This window comes from Cupressus sempervirens, chromosome 6 (genome assembly GCF_028749045.1).
Source record: "Cupressus sempervirens isolate cs-2001-9-10 chromosome 6, ASM2874904v1, whole genome shotgun sequence".
Taxonomy (NCBI): domain Eukaryota; kingdom Viridiplantae; phylum Streptophyta; class Pinopsida; order Cupressales; family Cupressaceae; genus Cupressus; species Cupressus sempervirens.
This window is the reverse complement of record NC_143123.1, coordinates 284,928,863-284,949,568: the sequence shown is the minus strand read 5'-3', so window position 1 is coordinate 284,949,568 and position 20,706 is coordinate 284,928,863. Positions and strand designations below refer to the sequence as shown.

The window sequence follows — 20,706 nt, the reverse complement described above, 5'->3', positions numbered from 1 at the left end:
TGTGCCTACAACTTTGCTTTTCACGGTCACTTGTTCATAATGTTTCTTGATTTGTTTGTTGCACCCAAGAGAGAAACGGTTAGGGTTTCTAGCTTACTTCTTGTTTGTGCGACTACTCTTCTTGGTTATTAGGCATTTCCTATTGTTGTGTCCTGAGATTTGTAGTTGTATTTTGATTTTGTCACTGGCGTACGACCATTAGTGCCTCCAGTGTACGGTTTTAGCCTTCTATGTGTTGCTCACTCAATCTTTCCAAATACTAACCACCAATACACACATCACTTGTAATCTTTCGTTCTCCACCTCAAATGATTGGCGTACAGTGTCTTGCAATTCCTACCCAAGGGGTCATTCAGTGAGGCTGCTTGCCCCTCCAAGTCTCCTCGCGGTTCTCGAGCAGTGGATTGAGGGATTATAACACTTCCCTCTTCATCTCAATTACCATAAGTTGGCTTTGTATGCCTTCCCCAATATTGTGTCATCTTCATGATTCCAAGTCATACAGTGGTGTGTTTATACTCGATGTCTTGCTGCTATGTGGCTGTCATACTATGATCAGCCTTGTGTCGTCAAAGTCTTTTTATCCCCCAACTTTGTTGTACAGTGTTTTTATTAACACATCACCATGTCGTACAGTACTTGGCTTCAGGTCTCAATATTCATAGTACGCCATACAATGTTGGGGTTATGTTTATCATTGTGCATTAAACTTTCAGATTTTTTGTATGGTAGCTCTCCAGTAATGTCGTACAGTGCTTTAACATTAATGTATAGTGATCATGGATGCCGCTAAGGATGTTGACTTTCCTCTTCGCTGGATCCTTCAGTGACTTCTATGCACTTTTCCCTTACTACCATACAGTCTTTGTTCGCCCTATGTCTCCCAGTTTTCCATTGTTGTACAGTGGTCTTATGTACGGCCTTCCTTTACTTGCAAATTTATTATTTTGTTTTATCTCTTCTTTTTTGAAATTTTTTATTTATTTTTTAACTAATTCCTAAGTCTAAGTTATTTCTTTGCCTTGCGCGTGAGCCATTATCCCTCCATCCTTCATGCCTTTGATGGTAAATCTTGAGTTTCGAGACATTGACCGAGTCGGCTATTTCTTCCCGTCCAAGGTCCATAACTTGATCGCTCCATTTTGGTCCAAGGTCTATAACTTGATCACTAACTTCACGTATCTTGTATGATCTAACCCACCTCACCTTGTACTTACCCAGTTTAATCTCATTGCGCCTATTATACTTTAACACAAGTTGACCTAGTGTGAATCTAGTTAGCTTTAGGTGTTTATCATGCCATGCCTTATGCCTGAGTTGAGACACTTTGGTGGCCCAATGCGCCATTAATTTTCGTTCATCGAGCTTGTTTAGATTGTACAAAATTTCTCTTAGACTCTCCATGTCACCCAACCTGTTCTCGATTTCCATCCTCGCACTTGACACCATACTCGACCTACACCATAGCCTCTTGGTCGTACATCAATTGGAATTAAGTTTGTCTTGCCGTAACCTTATAAGTCGGATGGCATCTTTTCCTCCCAATCCTTTTCTTCGACTCTGCAGGACTTGTAGACAACTGATACCAATATCTTATTCATTGATTCAACCTGCCTATTTGCTCTTGGGTAGTACGGGCTCGAAAAGGAATGACGGATTTTGAACTCCGTCGTGAGCAATCAAATGACATGGTTTACAAAGTGTCCTCCCCAATTACTTGTTAACTAGCTTGAGATGCCATACCTCACAATGATTTGTTCATAGATAAACCTTGCCGTACTTATTGTTGATTTGTCTAATAAGGTCCATGCCTCTACCCACACTTCATGAGATATTATGTCGCTACGATGATGTACCGACACCTTCAAGCTTTGCTTGCTTTCATGAGTCTAACAAAGTCTAGCCCCCATCGTTCAAAAATTTCTTGTGCATGCGAAGGGTTAAGCAGCATAAAGTCTCTCTTCAATGTCTTTCCTACCCTCTGGCAAGTATCACAACCCACAACCCACTCGCTAGCATCGTTATACAAAGTAAGTCACCAAAACCCTACCAGAAGTATCTTCCGCACTGTTGTGTTGGGTCCCATATGTCTGCCTGTCAGAGCTTCATGTGCTTCTCTCAATACACTCTACACTTCTTCTACGACACCTCTTCGAAGGACTTGGTTGGGTCCCATCTTATACAGCAACCCGTTAATCAACCGGAATGTTCGTCTCCTCAACACGAGCTTCCTCCTTTTGCTTAGTTGCATTTCTCTCGGGAAGTGCCCTATTGAAAGGTATTCTCCAATGCTTGTATACTAGGATGAAAGTATGGCAATCCCAAACAAGTGTGCATCTGGAAAGTCATCATTGACTACTTCCGGTGGTTCTCCTAACTTGATCCTTGATAGGTGGTCTGCACTCACGTGACTCTTTCTGGGACGTACAACAATACTAAATGTAAACTCATGTAGAAGGAGCAACCATCTACTCACTCGCCCATGAATAATCAACTTATTCACCAAGTACATCAAGGCCTGGTGATCCACATAGAACATGAATGGAGTCGCCAATAAGTAATGTCAAAACTTTTGTATGGTGTACACCATACCAAGGGCTTCCCTCTCCATTGTACTATAGTTATTGTCGACTTTTAACAACAATCTGCTTGCAAATTAAATAGGGTGATCTAAGTTATGGTCACCCATCTGTGATAATGTTGCCCTGATTACAAAGTTTGATGCATCCATGTGCACATGAAACTCCTTATCCCAATTCGGGTATGCGAGGATAGGGGTCCTACCAATCCCATCTTCAGTTCTCCAAATGCCGCATCTTGCTTTGTTCCCCATGTGTACGGCTCTCCCTTCCGAGTCAATATGTCTAGTGGGTAGGACACGAGTATTTTTTTAATAAATCTTCTATAGTATTTAATGTGTCCCAAAAATGACTTCACTCTAGTCACGTCTGTGGGAGGGTGCATCTCCACAATTACTCAAACCTTGTTTGTGTCCATCTTCAAGCCCGCATTGCACACAATGTGTCCCAGTAATTTCTCTTGAGGCACCATGAATTTGCACTTTTTAAGGTTCAGTGCTAACCCCGCCTGTTGGCATCTCTCCATACACTCCCCGAGGGCTACCAAGCATGTGTCCTCCACGCTGAAGATTGACCAATCATCTAAGAAATCCTTAAAGTTCTTGACCTACATCTTGTCGAAGATGTGCAAAATGATTCTCTGGAATGTTGGTGGAGCATTGCACAATCCAAAAGGTATCTGATTATATGCAAAGACTCCATCTTCTACTGCAAAAGTTGTTTTGAACTTGTACTTTTTTACAATTGATATCTGGTTGTAGCCAGAAAATCTGTCCATGAATGAATAGATCTCATGTCTAGCAACTTCCTCTAGAATACTATCTGTGAACGGTATCGGGAATTGAACCTAAATGGTTACTGCGTTCAGACAATGGAAGTACAAGCATATCCTCCTCCTTTAGTGAAATTACTATCGGAGACACCCATTCGCTTGTCTGTACACAGAATATGATGCCTGCATCAAGCATTCTTGCAATCTCGTCATTGACCCATACCACATAATTTTTGTTCATTCGATACAATCGCTTCCGCACAAGTACAACCCCTTGCATAAGTGTTATCCAATGGACACACAATTCAAGCAGAACCCCTTTTAGATCCTTATAGGTCCAGGCGAATACGTCCTTGTATTCCATAAATATCTTGAATCAATGCTCTTTGGATTGGCTTTGTCTCCTAGGTTCATTTCCTTTATTGAAGGTTCTTCATATTTGATGGGTTTTTCCTTGTGGAATGCATGTGTTGGTGTTTTGTCCATCTGTGCCTCCCCTTCTTTATATTCACCATATTCTGTTGGGAACGAGTTCTTTTCGTCCCCTTGATCTCCTTCATCCACCCCTAGCATGTTGTAATTCGGAAACAGCTCATAGTCTTCCATTTGCCAATGGAAGAGTCCATTTAATGAATCCAAGTCATCATCAGAACATCCCTCCAATTCCAGGATTCCCTCTTTATCAAGTTTCAAGCTACTCTTCCTTTCATCATCTTTTTCTTCAACTTTGAAATTGGACGAGGATCCTTGATCTTCACTTACCATTTGTGTTTGTAGGTCAATTATGAACTTGCAACCCCTTCTCTCCATCAAAAGAGTATTCCTCTTCCAATCGTGATTCACTTTTGCTTGCACCAACCCCTTCCTAAGATTGTGTCATCTCCTTTCCTCTTCTATGGGATCACTATGAAATCCAAGAAGAAAGGTGGCGCTCCGATTATCACTCTTTGATCCATTAGAGTCCTAATAGGTTTAATGTCGTGTTGGTCAGCGCCTACTAGTTGATATGTTGGTGGCCACAACATTGGTTGCCCTAATTTCCTCCATGTTTCCTCCAGCAATACGTTAACAAAAGAACCTCCATCTAGAATGGTGTCCGTCAAGACGGTCCCAAGGATGCCCATCTCCACCACCGCAAGGTGTCTTCTCGTATTCACCGCAATTCACATCGGGTCCTTTGTCCTGAGAGGAATCTTTCTGATGGAGTTTTCCCTTTCACCATAAGTACTCTTCACTAGCCCATCCAGTGCCTTCAAGGATGGTGTCATGTTTAATTTTATTGTTCTCAATTGTGGCATTGCAAGGTCATTTAGTTTTATTGGGATTTCAACTTGCATCACTTGCCTTATGATGTTTTGCTCCGCTTAAGTCCTCATTGAGGTGCTCGCAGTATTATTTGTTTCCCTTCTTTCTATCATCATTTCCTTCTCTATTTCAATTTTTGCTTCCCACATCCTTTTTTCCTCTTCGGGATTTGGGTATGCGGCTTTCTTCCCTTATGCTCGGGTGACCACTAACACTTCTTCACTGTTCCCTTCAATGTTTAGTAGGTTCATGTAATGGCCCTCCTCAAATCTGCTCTCAAAAAATGCTGATGAAAGCTCAAAGAATTTCATCAAACAATTCACATGCAAGGGACGTATGACTGATATAGTTTTTCAGCTGGCTTTAAATGACTCTTTTTTCAATTTGCATCAATGAGAATCTTGTGCTAGAAGACTCCAAATGGACTACACAATAGCCTAACATGAGTGTGCTACTAATTTTGACAATATTCAGTGCATATATATGATCTAAGCATGAGAAATGAACACCTACAGCCAACTGGCATTTTTACAAACAGTTGGTATGCAACTAACTAGCTAATAAATAATGATATTGAATTGCTTAAATGACACCAGCAACTATTATCTTCTTAATTTGCAATGAAATTTCTAATACAATGCTCATGAAATATGGCCAAGACTTTTGGCATTTACATGGATTACAAAATGATAATGTTGGTATAATGCACACTTACAACTGAAACTTATAAGACCTAAAAAAACAATACTAACAAAGGAACCTGGTTGTAGATGGCTGTAATAATTTTCTTCAATGCTGCCCCTTCTACTTTGCTTTTCCGATTTGCTTTTTCTAATTGCTTTTTCGGCCTGCTTTTTCGGTTCCGCTTTTTCGGACTACTTTTTCGGCCTGCTTTTTCGGTTCCGCTTTTCGGACTATTTTTTTCGTATCTGCTTTTTCAGACTACTACCTTGTTGAATCTCAAGACCATATCTTTCAATGGCGTTAAGATTTCCAGCTTGAAGGGATTTCGTCCTTCAAACTATTGAGACATAATCTCCGGAAAATTTCTCAATTTCTTTGATATTTCCAAGCATGCTTAAAAGAAGCTCTTCCATTTCTTTTATAGTGTTCTCACAAGAGCTCCATCCTTCGTTTTCTCAATGTGGGATAAAACATAACTCCCTTTATGTAACTTATGTATCCAATGTGTTATAAAATAAAGGGGACTCTTTTAATTTAAATATTTCCCACAAACTATAGTCTATGCATTAATAAAGATAAATATTTAAATTTAACTTTATAAAATAGCTTTATCAATGCATAAAAAATCTTATCAATGATAAACAAGTCTTCTTGTCGATTTTAAACAATTACCATCGACATACCGTTGCCACTAGATGTCCGCCCATGTCCACAATGACTTACTATAAATAGTAAATATGCCCAAAGTTGCCTCAAAACCCCTCAGAAAGACCTGCAACTGAAACTATCTAGGCCAAATGGCCTCTAAGCCCCTTTAATGTCCTGGTTAGCCTATGGGACCGTGGGGAAATAGGCTAACGACAACATCATGCTATGAATGCTAAAAAGGGGACATTACAGTCCGCCCTTCCCAAAATTGCTTGTCCCCTAGCAATGGTCAAACAACAACCCAATCAATCCACCTGGATCCCAAATGTAGTCATGAACTATACTTCTGTCAGTCAACATAGGCTCCTGCAACAACCTCTGAAAATTAACCAAGAGGAATCCATAATCAAATTGGCGAATACAACTCACCCAAACTCCAAAGTAAGGAACCCATGAGAAACAAGCTCTCAAAATATCAAAACCCAAATAGAGTAGATAACCCAAACTGCCAACATAGTAAATACCATCAACACATCCCACTAGCCTATGTGGAATGTACAATACAATTCTGCAACAACGATGAATACTCCCGCATGAAACTGCACCAAATACAGAGAATCCACACACTGCACACCTACTGCAATTATCACAACTCTGCAGATCACCGGTCACTGTCTCATAACCATAACACCCATGCACTGCTGATGGTGAATAGTCATTACACGGTAGATAGCAAAACCAAGAGCCCAGACCAAACCTGTCTGCCATCAACTCCTCAACACATGGATCAAAAGCAAACCGATGAACATATTCTACAGTATAATGCCGGTAAAAAGAACCAATCCCAGTCAAAGACTCATCCTGCAGACGTGATACAACCAACTGTGATTGATCATCAGCTAAGTCAGAGGATGATATAGCAGAATCAACAACATCACTAGTCTCTGTGCCCTCCAAGTCAAACATATCACAATGCTCAGCTGCAGCGCCCAACTCAGTTGAACCTGCCTCCAGTGGAAACGGACCAAATATGCCAATACTAGTGTCGTGGACAGATATATCCTCATCTCCACTACCTCTATCAACCTCGACCATGGACATCCGCGGATCACCAGACACCACGGTCTGTGATTGTACAGAATCTAGTAAAGACTGAAGTCGTTCTAACTCCATGGTCACCTTAGCTAAATGAAACTGTGACTCCTTGAAAGCCAACTGTGTACTCTCAAGAAACTCAGAAGTCACCTCGAGCTGTTGAGTAAGCTCACTCACCTCATCTTCCTTGGCCAATAATGCATCGTATGCTGTACTCCCCCACTCCATAAGATAATCTCTGTCGGCTACCAACTGCATATAATTCTGTCTCATCATCCGAATAGCCTCCCATAAAGAGTGGATCTCTGTCAAGGAAAGATAACTGCCTCCCTGCTCATCACTAGTAGGAGAACCCCATCCATAAACTGCTAACAATTGACGAGCGGCATCGAAATGCTGGCAAGTGATAGCAATGTCTCGCTCGCTAACTCTAAACTGATTAGACACATGATGGCACTGGCTAGACTGTCTCCTACAAACCTCCTTTGACGCACTGTCTAAAGGAGTATCCTCAAAGTTACTGGTCTCTAGAGTATTAACATCCATATCCTGCGAATCAACTCCAAAGGTCATATCAACATACGTAGTATCAAAGTCTGTAGCACTGCTGTCCAACTCCTCTATACCAAAAGAAACTGTCAAGGAAACTAAGTCTTCAAAACTGCCCACTGCATCCTCCTGGATGTCATCAATGCCAATATGATCCTGGGACTCATCTGTACACACTGCCAAATATGAAAGATCATCAACACATTCCAACAAGAATGGTCAACTGGATATATGAACAAAGCCCAACACCGGTGTATAAAAACTAATACCAACATCGGACAAGCTGCTGGCACAAGAAAAGACAATACTGTGCAATCTGCTAATCAAATCCATGATAGCACCCAAACAATCACTACTACCAAAAACTGTTAAAGATCTCCAATCAACTGAATCCCAAACGCCAATGAAACAATCTCGAGTCCATATTCGTAAACTAGAATCAACTGGTAACTCAAGCAAACTCCTCAGCTGAGTAATATGACCAATACCAACTAATTCCACATACCTGTCTGACATTGTCCCTGTATCCTGGATGTGGATGCAAGATGAACTCACAACATTATCAACGACCACATATGATTTACATGACGCAGAAAGCTGAGTATCAGGAGTGCAAGATGAAACTAAACTCAACTCCATGCCATGCTTATCCCCATGTCTCTCCCAGTCCTGTAATGCCAATGGAGTATTCATCAAAGAAGCTCGAGTGTCCTCAAGTTCACGAGAAAGCCTATCAACTTCCTCCTCCTTCCTCCTCAAGGCATTTGAATAGTCTCCGACAAAGCTAAAAAGATGGTCACAATCTGATAGAAGATGTAAATAACTCAACTTCATCGTTCCCATTCCTTCCCTAATTGCTTGTAAGTCAACACAAGAAGATTTTTCCTGAGCTCCCTTATGTCTACCCTGTAACTGAATCATCTGAATGTGATCCTCTATCATATCCCGCATCCTGTCATGATGAGATAATGAAGTCACAATACTGTCTTTGCTCACCTTCGGCTAGCTGGACAAATCATGCGGAGTTCTACCAGCCTCAACCTCATGTGATGAAGCATCTAACTGTGCCTGGTACTCTTTCTCAGCAAAGTCATGAATGCTCACTTTCTGATCAACTGTACTATCCTCAAACATGACAGTATCCTCAACTGCAGTAACTTCGTTCAGCCCAACTGTACTGGAATCACTATCTGTGTCAATCACGCAATCTGGTGTGTCTGTGATATCACCTTCTGATGCAACTGGCTCAACCTGCACAACATCTTTACCCCCTTCTGCCTGTGAAGATGATGCAGATAAACCATTACCTGAAGATGTGCTAATGTCTCCCTGTATCGAATCCGCATGTCTGTTAAACTCCTCATACAAGTTTCTACCTATCATAGGGAAGGTATGATCCTTAGGCCTATCAATCAGGCTCTTTAACCACGTACATGCCATAGGTGACAAATTCCTCTCTTTTGTCCAAACACATCATAAGTCTTCTGCCAAAAGTTTAGAAATTTCATCCTCCCCCTCAAACAAGATTGTGAACATGATGGAGTGCATTGATGTCAATACTCTGCTGGGATGAAACTTGTCCATAATATTCCAAAATGTATTAAAAATCCTGCGAATGTCACTACTACAACCAATTGCCAGCATAATATTTTCAAATCTACACCTTGCAAATACTTCAAGTAATCTTGCCCTCTTTGTGAAATAAGGGTCCCGAATGTTGTCCAACTTTTCAAAGCTTTTTACCATGGTATGAAGTACCTCTTTCATAATCTGATCGTCATAAGAATCAAGGCCAGCTATTATCCTCATGATTTCACTAATGCAAGAGAGAGCTGTAAGTCTTATTACCTCATCATTATGTCTCAATAATCGGGGCTTAACCAACGAACCAAATGCTGTAGATAAAGCTGTTTGCATAGCATCTGGTCTTGACTGATCAAACTTGCCTAAATAAGTTTCCAACTCCTCCAAAGTTCTTAGAAGGTCCTCTGTTTGCTGAAATGGACAATCTAATTTCTTCTTTACATTGTGCATTCTTTCTTCCAAATCCTTGTCTCCTGTTAAAGCCATACTAATAATTGAATTCAATCTGAAATAACCCAATCAGGCTGGCAGGAAACCGCTTTGTTACCACTGTAATGGCCCTCCTCAAATCTGCTCTCAAAAAATGCTGATGAAAGCTCAAGGAATTTCATCAAACAATTCACATGCAAGGGACGTATGACTAATATAGTTTTTCAGCTGGCTTTAACTGACTCTTTTTTCAATTTGCATCAATGAGAATCTTGTGCTAGAAGACTCCAAATGGACTACACAATAGCCTAACATGAGTGTGCTACTAATTTTGACAATATTCAGTGCATATATATGATCTAAGCATGAGAAATGAACACCTACAGCCAACTGGCATTTTTACAAACAGTTGGTATGCAACTAACTAGCCGATAAATAATGATATTGAATTGCTTAAATGACACCAGCAACTATTATCTTCTTAATTTGCAATGAAATTTCTAATACAATGCTCATGAAATATGGCCAAGACTTTTGGCATTTACATAGCTTACAAAATGATAATGCTAGTATAATGCACAGTTACAGCTAAAACTTATAACACCTAAAAAAACAATACTAACAAAGGAACCTAGTTGTAGATGGCTGTAATAATTTTCTTCAATGCTGCCCCTTCTGCTTTGCTTTTCCGATTTACTTTTTCGAACTGCTTTTTCAGACTGCTTTTTCGGACTGCTTTTTCGGACTGCTTTTTCGGCTTGCTTTTTCGGTTCCGCTTTTTCGGACTGCTTTTTTCGTATCTGTTTTTTCAGACTACTATCCTATTGAATCTCAAGACCATATCTTTCAATGGTGTCAAGATTTTCAGCTTGAAGGGATTTCATCTTTCAAAATATTGAGACATAATCTCCGAAAAAAATTTCAATTTCTTTGATATTTCCAAGCATGCTTAAAAGAAGCTTTTTCATTTCTTTTATAGTGTCCTCACAAGAGCTCCATCTTTCGTTTTCTCAATATGGGATAAAACATAACTCCCTCTATGTAACTTATGTCTCCAATGTGTTATAAAATAAAGGGGACTCTTTTAATTTAAATATTCCCCATTCCTATTACTCTTAAGGCAAATACTTCTTGTGTTATTAAAACTTGTTGGTGGCCTCTAGTTTTCATGTTAAAAGGACATTCTTTAGTGAATGCCCAACTATCTAGCGAATGGCATAGAACTGATTTTTGGGGCAAGAGCCCTTCGTGTGGCCTTCCTCTTTACAATCCCTACACCATAAGTCCCCTTCGGTGCTTCCGCCAAGGTTAGTCTTCATGTTCTTAAATTCCTTCTTCATGCGCAGAATGTCTTTTCATAGTGCTTGGATCTTCTTGTTTGACCCTTCATCGCAACTCTCTCCAAGAGAATCATCTTCCTCATCGAATGATTTGTTCTTCTTCTTCTTCCCCATTTTTCTTTCACTTTCAAGGTTCATTGCTTTGTTATATGCTTCAACGTATGACATCAGTGGTAGGATTTTCATTTTTCTCCAAAGTGGGTTCTAATCCTTCGATGAACCAGCATTTCTTTAAACTATCAGTTGGTGGGTTTTCCATCTTCTCCACCAACTCCTTTAGTCTCCACCCATGGTCGTGAATGGTCTTATTCTTTGCCTATCAAGTGTTGTAGATTTTCGTTACGATTTCATAATCATCTCTTAATAGCCGGAACTCTACCCCAAACTCCTTTAGGTCCGACCAAGTGACTACCTTCACCCGATCAATAACAAAGAACCAATCGATCGTCACTCCCCTTAGAGTGGCCCAAAATTGTTGCACCCATTCATCCTGGTCCATTATGCCATTGGTCATCCATATAGTCTCACATATTTTACAATGTCGCACAGGGTCTTATGTACCATCACCCATAAATTTAGGCAATTTATGCTTATCACCTGCCATAACTGGTGTCTTTTGTGTCGTTATAGTTGGTTGTGTTGGCTATAAAGGTTGTTTTTGTTGCACCTTGTGCGGGGTTTGTGTCTCCGCCTACGCTTGTACACCTGCGTTGCATTGTTGTGTAGTAGGTTCTAAGAATAGGGTTTGGTTATCAAACTGTACTAGCTCGTTCTGTGTGTGGGAAATGAGCGAAGTGTCTCAATTACCTTCCGCTCGTGCTGCTTCGGCACCTCTAACTGCGTTGGTTCCCTCTTCACTACTACATTGATTCTCCACCCGTGGTGTGCGAGACAAGTTGACGATCTCCTCCCCTATTTCCTCAATTCAACTTAATCTTTGTCATGTCTCTTCTATTAAGTCCTCGCTACTTCTCACCCACTAACGGTCAAGCGAACCGTGTTCTCCATCAGTCAATGGACCTCCCATGGCACCATGGTCACCCTCTGTGACACCACCATGGTCCCCTTTGGCAAGTTTCCTAGGCCTTTGCCACCATTCATCTATTACAATAATAGATAAGACGTCTATTATTAGTTAATGGTTATCTTGTAAATATCTTTAGCTTTAGTTTGCTTTCGTTTTTTGCTTTCTCTGGAATAGAATGTTTCTATTCTTTACGATCGTTTCCTAAGGAAACATCATCTCTTCCTTTTGTATAAATTGACCTTTCGGTCTCTGTTATTAATAAGCAAGTATTTACCAATTACCTTGTAATATGGTATCAGAGCTAAATACTTAAATTTTTTTGGAAAAATTTATAATTTCTTCTTGAAATTATTTGTTTAAATTTTTCCAAAATTATTTCAGCTAATTTCTCCAAAACCCACCTAGGGTTTTTCTACTTGGAGAAATTCCCGAATTACGGGTCTGCAAATCGCGTGGAAATCGTGGCCATTTTTTGGAGACTCGCGTTTTTGGGGTGAAAATCTGCATGTTTCTATATCAAATCTTCATGCTCTTAGCCGTCTCAGTCTGTCATCGTGCTCTGGGAAGCAGATTCGACCATTTTTCATCAAGAAATCTGAAGTTTTTTCAAGCTTTTTTCAGCTAGGGCCGTTTTTTTTCGAAACCCTAATTTTTGGGGTCGAAAAAATTTTTTGTTTGCAGATTCTTGGTGGGTTTTTCGAGAGCTCAACTGGGTTGTCGTCCGTTTTTTCTAGGTGCCTCGATTTTTGTGCCTCAATTTTCGAGCCAGCGGATTCAGAAAACGACAGCAGATTCCTTCTGGGTTTTTCGAGCTCTCTTTTGGGTCATTCTCTGATTTTTCTAGGTCTTCCGTATGGTCACCCTCTGTGACACCACCATGGTCCCCTTTGGCAAGTTTCCTAGGCCTTTGCCACCATTCATCTTGTTGCGCAAGGATTATAGTTTGATGTGTGGTGTATACAACTTCATTTTGCGCTTTCTATTTCTATCCTTATTTACTTGGTTTAGCATCAATTCAAAACATCATAAATAACAAAGAACACTTATTATTTATTAATAATCTTCGTACATCATGGGTCGTCTATGCAACTGTTATAGAGTTACAACTACTCTTTTCCTTTAAAATTCCCAAGGCCTAAGGCTCGTGTGTTGGACTTCTATTAGGTCTCATCTCGTTCCTCTTCTTCTCGAGGGTTACATTCAGCAAAGTTTCTCAGGGTTTTTTGTCAACATTGCTCCCTCTCAATTTCCTCCCTTATCCTCACCTGTGCAAGGAATGCTTGCATGAACAGTAAGGGAAACTAGTGCAGAAGCTAGTTTTCCGTGGGACTCATGTTCCAAACGATGTCCTCATGAACTTCTGCGTGTACGGCTTCTCTCCATACAAATGTTTCAATCTTTGCTCGAAACAATATTTGGAAGTTTTTCGTTAGCGCATGCTCGCCTTCGAATTCAATCACTCCATTAATTATGATATTCTCCAATACATGTATTCCTATTTATTTTGCATATGCCATTTGATGTGTTGCTCTTTCCAAATTCAAGCGAGCAACGACGCCAAATGTTTACCACTTCAGGATAAACTGGATTAATACATGCTATAGTAACAAGATATAAGACATAACACGGAAAGACATGTAATGCTTCAGGAAATAGAAATATTTCATTAATGTTTCAAGTACATCATACGCCAATACATGAGATAGATAGCAATGACTAATACTGAATGAATCCTCTCTCCCAATGAAAAGTGTACATAAAGATCCCAAAGGAGTGCAACCCAATCGTCGCATCATAACAAAACAGTCTTCGGTTACCAACACACACTCTTAACACATGTTTTACTAATCCTGATGGCATAACATACTTTTGTCGACAACAAATCCCATCTATGCAAATATTAATATGCAAATATCTGACCAGTAGCAGATCGACCCTAGGCAACCTTTTTCCATCTGAATGTTGATGCCTCAATTATTGGTTAGCCCCATCGTTTAAAAAATTATAGGACTCACCATGGACTCATCTGGACTCATGAGTTGATTCGACACACCATGGACTCATGAGCTGAGTCTAGGTGAGTTGTTGCCTCTAGAGTCGCGAGTTTGCACCATGGGCTTGTGTCATCCAGTTAAGTACTTCTTTTTTTCCTTTTTCATTCATTTTTTGTTTTCTCTTGGTCATAACAAGGTTTTAAGGTGTGTAGAAGTTGAACAATCAACATCAAATCAGCAAACTACATCCAAGTTTTTGTTTTTATGTAAAACTACGGTTTTTTTCTTTTGCAGAGTCCTTTCTAGAGTCTTTTCCGAGTACGAGTCCAATATTTTCGTTTGCTGAGCCCAAGGCAAGTCCAAGTTTTTTAACCATGGTTAGCCAAATGAGGTACTTGTCTTGTACCTCAAAGATGGCATAGCTGGCTATAGAGATGATTCTACTCTATAGTTAGTGCTCTAAAACATCAAGAAACCACCATTAGATAACTCAAAGACAATGGTGCCCCCTCTTATCCACATTCTGTCAACCATATTGGGCATCACCAATCAATATTTTTGGTAGTTAAATTCTTTTCATTAAGATAACTTTAAATGTTCATCGCCCATAGAAAATAATCTCCAAGTCACAAATTGTTATTTCATTCTTGAAACCCATTCAGCCATTTTTTACTCTCAGTTACAAAACTTCCAAAGAAATGTTTTCTCAAATGAACCAATCTGTTAGTTTCGATGGAAAAAAGAGCACAAAAAGTATCTATCAAATGAACAACAATTGTTCTATCAAATGAATTAACATTTATAGCATTTAGTTTGGTTATCAAATGCTTGCATGAATTCATATGAGAACCGGATATCATTAATATTGTGTGTGCAACAAGTTGAAATCATGTGAAATCTACAAGAAAGGTGGCCTAGAGATGGAAAGAAATTAAATATTGTGGATCAGGAGAATCAAGGAAATTAGTGTGAAAACATGATTAAGCCAACCACGAAAGCCATAAAAACCATGTTAGTAAAATCCTAATCACAACCAATAAGGCTACTGAAATGAAATGCATATGCAATGTATTCAAATCAAATACCAAACATTCCTTTAGTGGCCCCTCAATGCTTTTACTTTCTCCTCTAATATGATATGTTGCTCCTTGACATTTGAACAAATAATAACCAAAAAAGTGAGGATTAATTTGATAGCATAATGACGAGGATACTAAAAAATCGAGGTTGCCAAAAGTGAGAGAAAAGGGCTCAATGTATAGACTTTCAATTTGAAAATGAAAAGTCACAATAAAAGTAAATGAATGGACAAGTGAAATGGAAAAGCCAAAGGGAAAAATAAAACAAAACAAAAGGAATAGGAGAGAATAATCAAACATTTGCATTTAATAATTCCCTGCAAATCAGTAGAAGGAAAGGAATATGAAAAGACAAGTGGGAAAGATGGGCCAGAGGTCACTAATGAAAAAGAAAATAATAAAACCTATTTGCCAATTCCCTGCAAAATGACTAAAAGACAACTATATATTGCATATTTAATTGCAATACAAAATGGCAAAGGACATAAATAAATAAGATTTATTTATGTCAATGGAGGACATGCTAGGACATAGGAGAATTAATTAAAATATTAATCCCCTAGGGACAAACTAAGAACTTCGATTAAAGAATTGTAAAATTATTTAATTAAACAAGCGACAATGATCAACAAGGTATGATCATAAAATGCACAAAATGATCCCAAATAGAAAATAAAGGATAAATCAAAATAATCAGAATAACTCAAAATTGATCCAAATTGGTCAAAACTGAGGAATGGCATAAAGATGGCTAAAAAGGAAAGCTAGGAGCGTTGACCATTTTTAGGAGTTTACAGCTACACTTGAAAATTCAACTACCACATTCACAGCAGTGTCGCATTCATCATCCACTACTGATTTTGAACTTGCATTCACATCCTTGGGAGGAACAATGCTGATTGGAAAACAAAAACCGATTTGGTAATTCTGAAAGTCAAATCAAGAACTAATGCCACTTCTAGGAAGATTTGGTGAGTGCAGAGAACTATCTAGATTAAGTGCCAAATTGGAGGCATGGAAGAGCAATGTGAGATTTCCTTGCAAAATATGTTATTTGAACTAGAAATTGTTTATTGGGATCCAAATACAATTTGAAACTTCACAAAATTGATGAAAGAAGTGAATGAAATGCACAAGAGAAGATGTGGAAAAAGGTACGGAACTAGATATTAGGATGGAATGTCCAAATGCAAGGCATGATATTGAAAGTCAATTTAAAGTCCACATAAGAATAAATAAGTGAATAAAGGTTTTAGAGATCTTTGAAAGGATTTGATACATGAGAGTATAGAATCAAATGTCCGATGGCAAGAGACGTGTCAATGAAAGGGAACAAAATCGACAAAAAGGGAGTGAAAGAGAATGCAGGGAAATGCTATGGAAGTAGATCAAGAGGATGGATAAATATTTAAATCCCAATAAGAAATCTGAAAAATGAAAATAATGGAGAGAGGAAGGGGTCAGATGGTACTTTGTATAAAATTTATATAAGAAAAAGGAAATGGAATTAGCATCAAGAGCAATAGTTCTTGCAAAACTTTTAGGCAGAACAGGACTCTGGAACGAAATATTTAGACAAGCATGAAATGTCCAATGTCCACTAAAAGCCCAAAAACTGCAAAAACAGCCCCAACTAAGAATTTTCTTGGATTTTGACAACTTCCAACATATGATAGGCACGTAGAAGATGTAAGAGAACATCACTATGGAAAATAAGATAAAAGTTAACCCGTTTGAAGATCTCTTAAATTTGGTTATCAATGATGGGAAAATTGAGGCCAAAATATATAAAAGAGCTAGGAGTCTAAGCAAGTTTTGGCACAATCAAATTGAGTCCAATATGATATATGATTATGATATTTTACTTTGATATTTTTATTGTAAATACCCTGCCCAAATAATTTATGCCAAACAATAACATATCATTTTGCGGTTAATCAGATGTACTAATCACTAAATAATAGATTTATGGTATTTATCAACTCAATGCATAAACACTTACCAAAATCCCTGTATTGATAAGAAGTGAAATATGCTTATCCTTTAGTGCTCCCCCGCTTAATAGTAGTTCACACTGCATAAGAGGCAACGCAATAAAAAGTTGATCCCAAAATAACAGAAAATTTTGAAATGAATTTCCATTTGAAATATAGCACATGGTGCCATGATATTATCCAAGATAGTTCTATTCCTTGCTACTGTATCGCAAAGTAGGATTTCTTTGGCAACAAAAGTATGTTCAAATAAGAGACAAATTATCCTGTAGTTAACTAATACTAAATATGGAAAAATATTAATAAAGCATGCTGCATTTGAGTACTATCTCAAATATGAATAATAATTTGTTTGATCACTAATTTTTCCATTTAAATACTGATTTATAATGTAAAAAGTATCTCGTATAACCTTTAATGAAAAAAATGATACAGGAAATAATAGACAGTTTAAGTTGCTTCACTAAAATCAAAAGTACTCAAAAAAACCTTCCAAGTCTCAAAAACTTTCATTTAGTAGTATTCATTGGCTCTACTTTCTCTAGAAGAGGAGTTACAATAACCAAATAAATAAAGTACAGATATGAAGAACAAGTACAGTGTTCTTGTACAGAATCCAAAGTTTCTTACTTATCAGTAAGGCCCACACAAGATCAACGACATGGTAGTGTTCCTTGTGCCTTGGTCCATAGATTGATCGAATCAGGAGCTGATCAGCTACTCTATGACTGATACGTCAAAGTAGCTACTACTTCAGACAACCATAATCATACATCTCTTCCCATCACATGAGAATCCATGCATTCATGAGTTTATATACCACACTCTGGTTGATATCGCAAGACCTCCCAGGAATCATAAACATCAATGTAGTACGTGATTGTGAATGCTAACATGTCTTTTCTTGAAACATCATCTACAAAAAGTAGCCTTAAGGGGTTAAGAAACATCGTTGTGTAGCTATGCATGCTCTTTGATGAACTCGTTTTCATGCTGATGGAAAATTTAGGAAAAGCAACCATCTAGTGTTTTAAACATGCTGAGAGATTAAAGTGTGGTATGTGTCTATTTTTTATTCTCAGATATTGCTGTAGCAAATTAAACAAGCAGATTCTTTTCAGTTAAAATGCACAAAATCTGTATTATAAGGAGCAATTTAAGTTAAACCATGGGATATGTATAATCATAAGTTGTAGTCATAAAAATGCATTCCTGTGAAATACCAAATTGCATAAAGTTGACAAGAATGAATCCAACAAAGGTCTTGCTTGTATGTACTGGAGACTTCAAATATAAAAAGAACTCTGTCAGTGGATGAGGTAAGCCATGGTCCACTTGATATTGCACATAATTCGGTTTTAGAGACAGCTGAAGCAAATGATAAAGACTCATCAGACAGAATTAAAGAACAGAGTAAAATAATTGGTGGACAAGGTAAAACAACAAAAGTAGAATGAAACAATTGAGGAAAAGAAGACCAATGGTGATGGCCCAGGTTTAAGGAAAGGCCTTTGGGCCCGACAGTGTTTCACAACACCCTTTTTTCTGTGTTTATCATGTTAAATAAAATGGAAGGTTAAAAAAATGAAATTGCTCAAACTCCCTATATCGGTTTAGGCCAACTTGTGCATTTAGTCAAACCAATAATTTTTAATAAATTCTTCACAAACTGACCCTGGGTCACTGATGTTCTAACAAGACACAAATGGCCATAAAAGTGAAGAGCTGGGTTTATTTGCAGCATGCTTGGATGAGGAATAGTGTCTGAACACACTCGACCTCCTGGGATGGCATTCCAAAAGGAGACAAGCTTAGACGTAGCCCTGCCTTATTTATTTTTCACTTTGAGCTATTGACTAGTTCTGACTTCTAAAAATCCATTGAATCATGTTTAGGATAAGCTGCCAGGATTCCAGTGATATAAGAGAACCAAGCAGATAGGAAGGAATCATGAGGACTCACTCTGGAGTAACCGCAGGAGATTGCAGAATTTAGGGAGAGGAAGCAGCGATCAGAAATTAGAATAGAAGCATCAGTTACCAGGTTGCACAGAAGAACCACAGCATTATTGCCCAGACGCCCTTAATGCTAAGGTAGCAGACTCATCAGGACATTCAAATCAGATTGGTCATTGCAGCTCATAAACCCAGCTGAACGAGCCTAGAGGAAACAACTGGCTACTTTACCTTGCAGTGTATCTGTGACACCTGCTGGCCAAAGGTAAACATAATATTTCATCTTTCAGAACAAGCTTCCAGGGTTCAGATCAGTCTGTAAGTCTCAGATCTGTCAGATAAGGAAGGAATACTCTGAGTTTGTTAAATAGCATTAACAATAAGTTTCAGAATTCTGTTTGCAATTGGTATTGGATGGTAAATCTGGTTGGAACTCATTTTTTATGCCCAGTGGTGTTATTCTTAAATCACTGTATGACTCCTGATTTAGTAAGAATATTCAGAAATTGTTCCTGATTCAGATTGTTTTACCCCAATAAACCCATACAATAGAAGCTAAAATAAAACCAGAATAGTACAATAAACCCAACTACAATATACAGTATTTTCCCCAAGGAAAACCCTTTTGGGTTAAAAAGAATACTCAGTTGTTCCTGATTGAGATTGTTTTACAGTTTACACCAATAAACCTATGCAATACAAGCAATGCAAATACAAGCTAAAATGAAAAGAGAATAATATAGAAAGCCACCTACAATATACAGTATTTTCACCTGGAAAACACTTTTGGGTACAAACCCAGCACACTAAAACCTCTTTGAAACGAATAAACTCAAAATCATTTGCAAATACAAAAGAGAAATATGCACTATTCAATTTGAAGCCATTTCCTAATCATTGCCAGCTAACCCCATCCTAACTATTAAACATGGAAAATATTCAACACTTACCCAAAAGAAGCTAGAACAAATGAATGGAAAACCAAAAGAAATGGCTTCAAAACAGAAACTTGACTAGCCAAAAGGAAAAATTGAAAGAATGGCAACAGAAACTAGATGCACATGAGGGCTTGCAGAAGAAAATGTAAAACTGGGAAACGGTTGCTCATGTACTGGTAAATTTTGAGGCCATTGTCAGCATTGAAAAGAAGATGGCAGTCTAGGGTGTGGATAAGTTAAGTAGGATGTATATGAAGTTTGAGCGGGAATACAGGCAACTGAATGTTACTACATAAGAGGTTTCTTCAAAGTCCTGTCAGTTTCACATTCTATTATGCAGCTCAAGCTGACAACATTAAGTGTGAGAGAAAAAATAGCCATGACAACTGTTAAAGTAAATAGGATACCTGATAGAGTAACAGGGCAGTTTTACAGTGATGGTTGACTGTGGTTTTGAATAAGAATAATAATAGACTTGAATACAGGGATGATGCTGTTTTGAAAACTGATAAAAATATGTTACTGTCGCAGTATCTATGTGCCTTAATTCTGATCAATAATGCAAACTATATTTGATATATTACTGCAGGAGATACTTTGCACTGCCATTTTGAATTGATTTGTTTCTCTCCAGCAGCGGCATCCATTTATATATTGACCAAGGGCGATGTCTACGTAGGGACATGACCCTACATGGCTATGGCCACCTAGGGTCGTGTCCCTACATGGACATA

At 38.4% G+C, this 20,706-nt stretch overlaps 1 protein-coding gene across 4 annotated transcripts in view; it reads right to left on the bottom strand.

Moving 5' to 3' along the window:
* Positions 1-20,706, bottom strand: part of LOC149552327 (Serine/Threonine-kinase) — a 161,571-nt gene that overhangs the window by 52,692 nt on the left and 88,173 nt on the right. For all 4 annotated transcript variants that reach the window (XM_089787862.1, XM_089787865.1, XM_089787864.1 and 1 more), the window contains one exon: positions 17,088-17,159. In XM_089787862.1, the coding sequence (XP_089643988.1) occupies positions 17,088-17,159 (72 nt within the window). The remainder of the gene's footprint in view (positions 1-17,087; positions 17,160-20,706) is intronic.